The sequence below is a fragment of the Necator americanus genome, chromosome II (assembly GCF_031761385.1).
Source record: "Necator americanus strain Aroian chromosome II, whole genome shotgun sequence".
In the NCBI taxonomy this organism is placed as follows: domain Eukaryota; kingdom Metazoa; phylum Nematoda; class Chromadorea; order Rhabditida; family Ancylostomatidae; genus Necator; species Necator americanus.
Window position 1 is genome coordinate 11,376,834 of NC_087372.1, and position 11,800 is coordinate 11,388,633.

Here is an 11,800-nt window from a genome sequence, read left to right on the forward strand (position 1 = left end):
ATCGTAATTTTGTTACTTTATCTCTAAAGTAATCGTTTTAACATCATAATTCAATTAAAGAAAGAAATACTATGTCGAGGAAGAAGTCGTGCGCATCCTTTTTTGAAGTAAAAAATGCAGATAGAAAAAATAATTTTTTTTTTCCAAAATAATTCGAAAAGGATTCTCTCAATCTTCGAAAATGTCTTATTGTGATTTTTAAAAGTATTAGTTCTTGTTTGTCATGGTGTTAAAGTGGGGCGTGAAGTAAACAGAGTGGAGGATTTTCCAATTCTTTTTGCATTTGCTCGAAATGGTAAGGCCGCTGAAGCTGAGATTACTGCTATGTGTTGAGAAGGAGCAATGCTTGGAAAAGCTCTTGTCGTTTGCCCTTGCGCTTCAAATTAGGGACTTTTGACCTAGATAACACACAATTTGTAGTTGGTTTTCTCTTTTGAAAGAATGCTCTGCAAGTATGCTCTAAACTATTGTTCTTCCCATCAATTTTCTCCTATCGCTCAATGCTTGGTCAGCTTTTTCTTTCTTGCATTTTTCGTGTTTTCCGAACTCATTATGTTATCTACTATGTTTTTCATGGGTCATACGATACAGAATACAAATTTCAGAAACAGTTTTAGCGGCTTTGTCACCATTAATTAACTGCAAAAGAGTAAGATTTCAAAGCCGCTCCGTTTCGTCATCTTGATTCTCAAGTTTAATTATCATATAAAAGTGCGATATAATAAAAGGATAAAGGATAAAGTTTCTGGCGTTGATCAATCCACTTGGGATGCGCCCCCACGTTCACTTCAATTCAGAATCGTTTGAGGTTAGCGAACGTGTAACTGGCCTATACAATGACTTGTGGTGGCTAGCCGATGTGTCAAGCCAGTGTTTTTATCGTCCCAGACAAGTCCGGTACCAATTTATCGACCCTGAAGGGATGAAAGGCTTGGTGAGCACTAGGGCGGATCCGAACCTCCGATCGATCGTGCAGGAAGCGGAACCGCTATACCGCCCTACGGTCCAGTGCAGCTGCACCAGAACCGCTGAAGGCTTGAATCCCTGTTCTCGAGGAGTTTCATACATCAACGCACTATCCCAGTACCCGATTTTTTCCAGCTAATTCGTCGTTTCGACTTCCTTGTTTGAAGGACGCTTGGGGGCAATCGATTCCGTCCGATAATGAGAATAAGGCAAGAAGATTTTCTAGCAACAACGATACAGAGACAGGAGTGCTATCTGGAAGATGGGGAACTTGCTGATCCAGTTCCAAATGATGAGACTGCTTCAAATGAAAAAGGAGCGAATAAATGAACAAGAGAAATCGGTACTCGATCATTTGGAAACGCGATACAGTGACACTATCTACTGAATCTGATGGATCTACTGAATGGATCTACTGAATCCCTCATATCTGCGCATGGTAGCATCAGTCTACCACTTTTCAACAAATACGATCTTGATATTGTGAAGCATGGAGGTCATTTACCAACCGCAAGGAAGGTATATGTGAAGGAAGAAGTACTGGATAATGAAAAGAGTGTTACACCAAACAAGAAGTGAAACATGAAACAAGTGGATCTTCGAACTACTCGATCTATTCGATCTTCGAACACTTCGAATTACCAAGTGCTTTCAGCTTATTCTCTCCGCTACTTGTCCCACTCGACATTTCTTCGTCGGAGTTGATGGAAATGTGTTCAAAAATAATCGATCGTCCCTCAGAATTCAAACCTATCTTCTGTGAAAAAGTCCCTTCACCTCAGGCACCAGATGCTCCTGATCTAAAGTTGGAGTGCTCGCCTCCTTCAATGAATACCGCCCTTCTTCGATCGACTCCACATGTGGTCGTAGAATCAAGGAAGGATGCTCAAGCTCTTGAACTACAGAGATTTTGCGAAAGCGCTCCACTGGCGCTTATCGCGGGCTTACGGGTGTCCTTAAAATGGACCTGAGTTTGTTCTCAACAAAAATGCTCTTGGAGGTAGCGCCAGATCACGAAGTTGACAGGAACATCATGTCGTCTTGAGTCGAACCCAGTATAGGATGCCTTGTGGTATGAACGTCGACCATTCGGGCCAGCCAACTTGGGAATGTATGAGCGCCCGATCTTTCACGGTATTGAAGTACGCTCAGGTAGTCAAGTGTCAAGTCAAAACTTTCATGATCTGATCAAAACTGGCGATCTTGTGTGGGTAGGAGGTGGTTATGTTCACTGGGTGCAGGCTACTGGCTGTTGCAACAATATCGCGTAGAATGTTGGGCCTTTGACCGTTTCAGAATTGGAGATTTCTATTTTCAGTTATGAGTGTAACAAGTTGCAGAGTTACAAAACTCTCGTTCCAATGCAACACTTATGCTGCCAGTTGGCAAAGAAGATTCGATTCACGAACCAGGTGTTTAGTTTGATAAGAGGACAGCTGGTAAGATCTCTTGCCTTTGCAAAATGGTGGCAGATCTTGCTGCTTCTCGTGGAAAACAGCTCAAACCACAACCTCGTGTCAAGAGAGAAATTACTCATTACTGTACTGTTTTTTTTTTTTTGATAAACTAAGGCTTTTTTTACGAGGTATTATACATTGTTAGAAAGCTTATTATATGAGTTTTCTAAATATGTATATGAAATTTAATTCAAGTCGCTTATTATGAAAATAATTTGATTTTTATTTTCAGATGTCTAATCGCGATTTTCGTCAAATTTTTTTCTACGAGTTCAAACTGGGCCGGACTGCCGCTCAAACCGCTCGAAATATCAACGAAGTATGGGGCTAGGGAAGTATCAACGAATGCACAGTACAACGTTGGTTCCAAAAGTTTCGTGCCGACAACACCAGCCTCGAAGACGAACCACATGGCAGCCGTCCACTAATACTTGATAACGACTTATTGAAGGCGACAGTCGAAGCTGACCTTGGTAAGCTGACCTTGGTACGTTGCTGACTTCTTGGTAAGAACAAGAAGCTTGACAAGTGGGTTCCACATGAATTGACCGAAAGTCAGAAAAATCGCCGTTTTGAGATATCGTCGGCCCATCTTTTGCGCAATGAAAACGATCCATTTCTCGAACGGATTGTGATTTGCGATGAGAAATGGATACTTTATGATAACAGGCGACGACCTGCCCAGTGGCTGGGCCAAAAAGAAGCTCCACGAAATCAGCCAAAGCCGAAGACTCACCAAAAGAAGATTATAGTTACGGTTTGGTGGTCTGCAGCGGGTATGATCCACTATACCTTTCTGAACCCGGGTGAAACAATTACAGCAGAAAAGTACTGCCAGCAAATCGACGAAATGCATCAGAAACTGCGAAGTTTATGCCCGGCATTGATCAATAGAAAAGGAGCAATCCTACTTCATGACAACGCCAGACCTCTCGTCTCATTGATCACACGGCAAAAGCTGCATGGGTTGAACTATGAAACTCTGGATCATTCACCATACTCGACAGACGTTTCGCCTACTGACTTTCACTTTTTCAAGCACCTTGATAACTTCTTGCGGGAGAAACACTTCAGAAATAAAGACGATGCAGAAACTGCTTTCGATGAGTTCATCGCTTCCAGAACCCCAGACTTTTATGATATTGGCATTAAGAAGCCCGTTTCTCGTTGACAAAAGTGCGTTAATTGTAATGGAGATTACACTGATTAAATAAATTTTGTTAGATCTAAGTTATATTAATTTAGATTTTAGGTAGAAAAACCTGCATTTCTTTTGCTCCAACCTAATACATCCAGAGGCTACTTTTATACTCGCCAGCAATTCTTTTTTTTATCTCCTATTCATCAGCACTCTACAATGGAATTTCATTTGCATATTTCCTTTTTTAAGGCAGATAACATTTTATTCCTTCTTCCTTTGTCAGGTTCTGTTTTACGTTTTATTTTAGTCCACTTGAGAAATCTTGCGATATAATAGAATGAAAAAAATTAGGTATGACTTTTCTGTAAAGTTAGTAAGGTGAGAAATTCTCTGACGAATGAGACAACTCTTTAGGAGTGTTTTCTATTTATTCGTGCATTTTTTACTTTGAAAAAAAAAACACTCACTACTTATTCCTCGACCCAGTACATCCAGTACTTTTGATAGCTTCATTGTTCCTTACTTATTATCTCTTACAACTGCCCGGGGTGTATTAAAATATCTAAAAAAAGTGGACTGCGGAGTGAATGCGAAAAAAGAATTCGCTGTAATTGTATCTTATTCCGAAATTTTTCTCGCTTTCTACCTTGAAAGAACTAAGCAGGTTTCGCTATTCAATCCGAATCACTGATTGAGGAACTCTTCCATGGAATCTGCACTACGACAATTACATTCCCATTTGTAAATTTTGCAATTTCACTGCACATTCGAGAGAGCATAAAGAATTTACCTTAAATTGGTGAAATTTCGATGTTCAATCTTCTCTTTGGTGGCCTCAGTTCTCTGACGAGTTCGTCTTCACTTGTCACGCGAGCTCAAAAGTCAAAACTTTAGCTGTCATCAATTGCTTAATAGATTAGTATAAGAAATGTACTTGCTTAACACTAACTTTTTATCATCATATTTAAAGAGTACCGGTTTATGTTTATTATTTATATTAATCATTTATATTAAGCATCGTTTGTGAAAGACACATAAGGCGGCTGAACCCTTTCCATGGAGATATGCATATACCCTACCAGAAAACTATGTTCTTGCGCATCAAAGTTTTTCTTCCGACAAATAAGTGTTTGATGAAAAATAGTCTGGAACAATTTTTTGAATTTTTCATATGAATAGGACGAAAAGTAAAAACACTTACCCGCTATAGGGTACTTCAAATATGCAGCAGTTTTCTTGCTTCCGGAGCAATGAAACGGAGAAAGAAACCGAGATTTGTCGAGATACAGTGTATTTGTATTCTACATGAGTATCAAAAGATATTTCAATGATCTACCGTTAATGTTCGCCAGAATATACGTGAATGGTTCATGTTTGTTGAGGATAACGTGTTCGTCGGACTATATAAGACCGATTATAACGAGTGGAACTGACATTTTCGTCGGTTGCTTATATTGTAGAATTCTGCTCTTTATCAGAAATCCGTCAAAGTTTTGTTTTCTTGTCGAAATCTGCATTTCTCTGGTTTGTTTTCCTTGTTTTGCTTGTGTGCAAGCGGTTGTGCAAGTCCGTATCGCTGTAAGTTTGCAGTTGCTTACGTTAGATATATGCTCATATCGTTCTTGATTCGACTCCATTGGGGCCATCCCGATCGACCTATGACATTTTTTTTTATTTTTCACTTGAGCTCATTGATTTTATTTGGAAATTCTGATGGTTCCCTGCTCTTTAGTCGTTGATTCTTTTTTCTAAACTTTTTCCGCTATATTCACAATCCGTATCCAATTCTTGACAAGATAGTATTTTTTCTTGATTTTGTCGCAAGATAAGCATAAAAGTCTGTTTCACCTCAGACCTCCTTGTCCCTCCCATTCGGAAATGCACATGGCGGCCAGCATGGGTCTCCCTCTAAGCGATTTACACACTCAGGTAGGTCCCAGATAGTAGAGAGTTCACCTTGTTAAAACATGCCGGTAGGGAAGAAACCACGAAATTTAATACATCACCAGGCTCTGGAACTATCACGATAACTCCTGTTCTCTGATCAGAATTTCATTAAATTTAGATTCTTTTGAATAGTAAAGTAGGTGTCCGGCGTTAGTCAGTCCGCCTCGAATGCGCCACCACGTTCGCTTCAATTCGGAATCGTTTGAGGTTTACGTACGCGTACCTGTCCTATGCGGTGACTTGTGGGGCCTAGCCGATGTATCGGGTCAGTTTTTTTTTTACCTTCCCAGACGAGTCTGGCACCAGATAATCGATCGCGGAAGGATTAAACATTTGGTGGACACTAGTACAGAACCTCCTATTGTGCAGACACTGCGGAACCTCTCACTGACTACGCTATACCCCGCCCAATCTTTATATTAGGCTCGCAAAGTCTCCGGAGACAACATGTTATTAGTAATAGACAAAGTAATAAGTGGCAAATGAATGGATAAATTGATAGTGATCGATAAATAAGCGCCAGACATGTGTGGGAGGACAAAAACACTGATACATCGGCCTAATAAATCGGCTGACCTCTGAAACTTATTGCAGAGGCCAACGCGCACTCCAGTAACCCCAACTATTACGAATTGCAGTAGAACGCATTGGTGCATCCCATGTGATTTGTTACGCCGGAGATTTTATCCTTCAGTAGATTTTTTATTTAGATCTAATGAGATTTCATTACGATTCGGAAAATTAAGAATAACTGCGAACCTAGTAAGACAAGTAAACAATAAAAAGATTAATAGTAAAATATTTGGCTTAGGTCAGTCACTTTAGGATGCGCCAGCTAATTCAACTTCAGTTCAGAATCGTGAAGGAATACTGATGCGTATGCAGACTATACAATGGCTAGAAAGGGCCAACCAATATGTTAAGCCTATGCCCCTATTCTCCTAAATAATTGTGATACCAATTTATCATCCAAAGAGAGATGAGATCACTGGTTGGCTATGGATGGTGTCGAACAACCGATCATGCAGAGACTGTGGGAACTTCATACCACTTCGCTGGATTCCCACACACCCTCCGCCCTCTCCCTTTCCCCCACCCCTAAGAAAAAAAAAAAAAAAAACTAGATGCTGGTAGAACTTACTCAGATTTTCTTAGAAAGAAATGAATGGAAATTAAAAAATTAAAAAGTTATGATAAGAATGTTAGGATTGGTTTCTAACACACAATTTTAGTGCAAAAAAGGATTTTAGTTGCCTTTTTGGAATCGATAACAGTTTCGTTTTTTCCAGTTGGCTGCTCTCAGCTTGCAGATGCAACCGTTTTCCACCGAGTCACCGCCGAATCCTATACGTGTTCATAGTCGAACGTCAATCCTTGACGAAAATGTTACTTCTCAGGTTTGTTCATACTTATGATTGATGGAGAACACATAAGAGATAAGACTTAGTGCTTAAGGGAAGAGTCCTTTTTTTATTCAAAAGGATCACAGTTGACCGATTTTAGGCATACAATCCGATGTTCGGAGCAGAGAAATTGTTCGCCGGCTTCGCTCGACAACAAGCCATTGCTGCACAAAATACGAACATGATTAGCTTCCCATGCGGTAACCATTCCACTTCTGGACTTATGCCTTCTCGATTTGGACGCCCTGAAGATTCGCTGCCAATGTTGCTTGCGGCTGGAAGTGGAAATGTTTTCCTCAAACGTACGTTTACTTCGAGGAAAATTTTCCTGACCTGTAAGAAATGAGAATGAAAAATCCAATGAAACCATTTAGAATATCATTAGTATTATTGTAATAATTACTACTTTTATGGGCATTACTAGTAATTCTACTTCTCGCTAACTGTACGTGAAATCTATCATAAGATTTTGTCAAAAGTTATTCAAATCGCTAACTTCAGCTCCCACGACACCGACATGTTTGTCAGGAAACGCCAGTCTTTGTTCGAATGATAGCGTATCTAGCGCTGGTTCACCTACGAATACATGTGGTCAGTTCAATTCTATTTTTTTATTTTTCCATCTTTTCTATTTTCTATTTTTTCAACAAATAAATCAATTTATCTGATAGAATAATAGTAACAGTAACAATAATAAATTAGATAGATCATAACTGTTCTATTTATAAAAATGATTTTGTCCTCCGAAAACCATCTCAGAGCCTGGTTTTGAAAACTGATGTCTCCGAGTTATAAATAGCGAACGTCAGCTATAAATTCAAATTAAACTAAGCTTGAAATTCAAGAATTTTTAATATATCATCCTGCGCAATGTATTCTCCGTTTTATTCCCTTACATTTGACATACCTAGATTACACTATAAATTAATTTTTTGAAATTTATAATTTTCCAAATTCATCCATGAATATAAGGCACAGAAAGTCTCTGTTCCCAGCTCTCAAACATTATTTTCGCTGCACCCGCATAAATAAAAAGAAGCAATTTCATTCTCTCTTCGTAACTTCGTTACGAAGAAGTTTACTCGTTACAAGAGAGAGCTGAAAATTCGGCCACCCTTTCCTCAAAATGGAAATAAATTCAACTAGTTTGAGAAGAGCGTGATTAGAATCGACATTATCTTTCAATTTGAACCGCTCAATAGTTCTATTCCGTTCCTCGTTTAAAATGAGCTCAAATATTTGCTATCCTTCTGACAACGGGTACTTCTAACTCTTTTTCACAAATAAAAACTAATCGTATTGCTTCTTTTAAACAAAAATGCTTAGTTTCCTTGGCCCCAACGGCAGAATCGAAATCTCCTCTGAGCGGAAGAAGAGTGCTCGGCACACCATCGCGACCAGTTTCTCAGTTCCTTTCCAATGAAGTGGAGGTTTTCGCTCGCAAAGTTTTCGTTGGTGGTCTTCCTATAGATGTCACCGAAGGTGTCATTTCAAGTAGCTTTCCAAGCGCAATAAACATTTATATAGCGTGATCTTTTAAGATGAGATTTGGCAGACATTTTCCGTTTTTGGGAATGTGCTCGTAGACTGGCCGCGCCGCCCCGATGGTACTAGCGCCCGAGATGAAGAGTCAGGAAGAGGATGTGAGTGATGATTTGACTAGAGTGTTGAGGAAGTCATCGAATTGTTTTATTAGCACGTTCAATGACCGGCTACGTATTTCTTGTGTTTGAGGAAGAAAGCTCAGTTCAATATCTTGTCAGCGAATGTCACAAAGAGGATGATCGGTAGGTGTAGCATTTCTATAAATTTCTTCTCGAGAAGTTCAGTAGCCTAGGTGAAAATTGAAGATTGTGGCCTTTAGAATTTTCAACAAGATTCACCTAAAAAGATTCCTAGAGGAATACGAAAAAGGGTTCCGTCCAGAAGATCTACTCTTACTCTTTCAAGAATTGAAATCAATACCGAGACGTTTTTTTTCTGAACTTTTCGACTTTTGCATCATTTTCGTCGGAATATGTTTTTTTTCGCAACAAAAACGTCTGAACTGCACAACGCGTTGATCAGTCTACCTCCAAGCTTCTTCCTTTCTCTAGAAAAATGCTCCAGGTTAAGTACCGGGGCTACCTCACTTCTGAGGTGATTGGGCATTTATCCAGCCCATTGATTCCGTATATGGTGTTACACAGTCCGACACACAGAGCGGTCATTTTTTTCAAGGAAGATATCAAGTTCCTTTGGTCACTGTTTACAAGCAAAGATGTGTTGCGAACTGAACAGCTGATGTATAGTCGGGTCTGAATGGCATGAAACACGTTGCGTAAGTGGCTGCGCTGGAAGCGACGCGGTGGAGATGACGATTGGAATCGACGTGGGACCATCGCGAACCGTAGTAATGAACGGTATTAGAAAGGGCCTAACTGGATCCTAACCGCTACGCTCCTCTGCACCGTTTCGGGCGTAGCCGATTACGGAACTGCACCGTATTTCAGTCGTTTTGACTCTACTGTACCTAGGTGACGTACTCGCTGAACTCCACCTTCCTGGCTGGAAACCAGTTACTAGCTGCGATAAAATGGTGCGCTTCCAGTCATCTGTGAGCATTTCAAAATCGAAAACTTTTACGGAACTGTTTGCGCGATTTAATCTTAATAGTGACACTAACTGCTTATTTTGCTACTTCCTAAAATAAGTGATGTAATACCGTAGATGGTCTAGAGTGGGTTACAACAAAACTTATTTCCAGTTACTATCTCTTTGTTTCGTCACCGACAATGCGTGATAAGCCGGTACAAGTGCGACCATGGCGTTTGGCGGACATGGATTTCATCTCGAACCCACGTACTCTCATGGATCCTCGCCGTACCGTATTCATCGGTGGTGTTCCACGTCCCACGCGAGCAAGTAGGTGAACTTTATGGTGAAACTTCAGTTTGAAGAACCAGAGAGGCCTTTGAAAGTTACGAGGCGCTTTTCTTTATCTCGCTAAAGGCCTCAACTGTTCAGGCGAGTTGGCTGAGTGCCTTCAGCGTTTGTATGGTCCTGTTTGCTATGTTGGAATAGACATTGATCCGGAATTGAAATATCCGAAAGGAGCTGCGAGAGTTTCTTTCGTAACTACACAAGCCTTCATTGCAGCGATTAACGGACGCTTTGTTCACGTTCATCATGGAGAATCTCAGAAAAGAGTAATATAACTTCATCGATGAAATGAAAATTGTTCTCAAAAGCATGATCATCAGGTCGAAATCAAACCTTACGTGATGGATGAACAAATGTGCGATCATTGTGAAGGCAAGCAGTGCTCTTCTCGCTATGCTCCATACTTTTGCGGCGATGTTGATTGTCTTCAGGTAAGCTTGGATCCATAATCACTTCAATGCTTTTGGCATAAGTCACACACCTATAGTAGGGTCGCTTACGTAAATGCGCCGTTTCGAGCGCGTACGTAAATACACCGCAACTACTCTCGTCGTTTTGACCCGAATATACGACTGAATATCCGCAATTGAAGGAATCACACGCACTATTTTGCTGCGCAAGCTATGGTCGGGTCAGGACGACATGAAACACGGAGCATTTACGTGAGCGGCTGTGCTCGAAGCAGTCCAGTGGAGCGTAGCGGTTACGGTCTACGTGAGACCCTTGCCAGCTCCACTAGTCGCTGCAGTTTGCAATGTCCCACCTCGACCACAAGTGCGACGCAACTGCAGCGAGCTTCAAATAGTCGTTTGACCCGACTACGTCCACCACGTGTATGACTTTTCTGTTTTTCAAATACCAGCTCAGTCTTATACTTTTTCCTGATACAACACAGTCATTTGCTTCATCGTTATGCTTATGTGCTCTTGGATATCTCTCTTCCTCATTTTCTTTATGATTCGATCATTTATATTCCTTGGAGTCTCTTTTTGAATGACCATCCCTATTCTTCATAAGGATGTAAGTTAAATTATCAAAGCTTGAGATTGTGGTATGGTCAATCGCACATAAGAAAAACCGCGTGGGAAGTCAAGAGTTTGAGGCGAGCACTTCATCAACTTGCAACAACTCCGACAATCTGCTTCCAAACTCTCTCTTCATCTCTTCTGGTTTTGACCAACTCAGATGTAATTTTCATGAAGCTTCAATAAAAGGCATCACCCCAAAAATCAATGAAGCTTCAGCAGCAGCTTATCCGAGTAAAATCAATGAATAGGCTGCTAAGGGAACCGGCGCGTCTACGAGGGTGGCGCGTTATAGGGTGTACTCGTAGGAAGATTCGAGCGGCAATGCCGTTTCGCAGGACTGTCAGGGGATCGGTCGTGATCGCGATAATATTCGTTATCTATATCCCTAGCACTATCTTTCCGTAAGACCCCAGCAACGCTAATCTCGTAGGTTGCTTAACGTTCATTCTTATCGATTCCCTCGTCTACTTGTCAGTAATTCTCAAAATTCTTGACTGAATGAATTTATAAAAAATGTTCACGGTGAAGTCTTAAACAGAAACATTGATCATAGTAAGCTGATAGTAAACTGTTGCGACTTCAGTATTACTGCGAAAGCTGTTGGGACCGAATCCACTATCGTCCTGGTTCAAGACGTTCGGAACATCGTCCACTCGTACGCATGGGAGACCAAACAAAGGTGAAAAACAATGGCTCCGTTACCAGACTTTTGCCTAACAGAGATTCCCTTCTAGGTTCTTCCTCGCCCTCCTCATCATTGCAGCCGCACCACAAGAAACTTCGGCGGATCGAGTCAAACACGCCACTTCAGTGCATCTCTCAGCATTTAAACCCTCGAGGAAGACCTATGCGTGGTTCTTTTGCTGTGCATTACAACCGTGCTAACCAATTCGAATCCTGTCCCAGTTTTCTTTTACGTTCCATTGAGGTCTCGGT

General features: G+C 40.9%; 1 protein-coding gene across 3 annotated transcripts; it reads left to right on the forward strand.

The window, feature by feature from the left end:
• Positions 1-1,359: 1,359 nt before the first annotated feature.
• RB195_017533 (uncharacterized protein) lies at positions 1,360-11,694 on the forward strand (the record flags this gene model as incomplete). 3 transcript variants are annotated; one of them, XM_064184570.1, is made up of 16 exons in its annotated part: positions 2,656-2,742; positions 2,797-2,910; positions 3,093-3,180; positions 5,043-5,142; positions 5,418-5,493; positions 6,801-6,908; positions 7,015-7,216; positions 7,416-7,505; positions 8,241-8,396; positions 8,456-8,557; positions 8,611-8,701; positions 9,661-9,818; positions 9,921-10,102; positions 10,157-10,267; positions 11,448-11,543; positions 11,599-11,694. In XM_064184570.1, 16 exons carry the CDS (start codon positions 2,656-2,658, stop codon positions 11,692-11,694), a joined length of 1,857 nt encoding a protein of 618 aa, XP_064040450.1. The 3 variants fall into 3 exon arrangements, with proteins under 3 accessions (XP_064040449.1, XP_064040450.1, XP_064040451.1); XM_064184569.1 differs by lacking the exons at positions 2,656-2,742; positions 2,797-2,910; positions 3,093-3,180; positions 5,043-5,142 and having other exon boundaries at positions 5,443-5,493; XM_064184568.1 differs by lacking the exons at positions 2,656-2,742; positions 5,043-5,142; positions 5,418-5,493; ... (9 more) ...; positions 11,448-11,543; positions 11,599-11,694 and adding exons at positions 1,360-1,485; positions 2,307-2,405 and having other exon boundaries at positions 2,755-2,910; positions 3,001-3,594.
• Between the last annotated feature and the right edge of the window lie 106 nt (positions 11,695-11,800).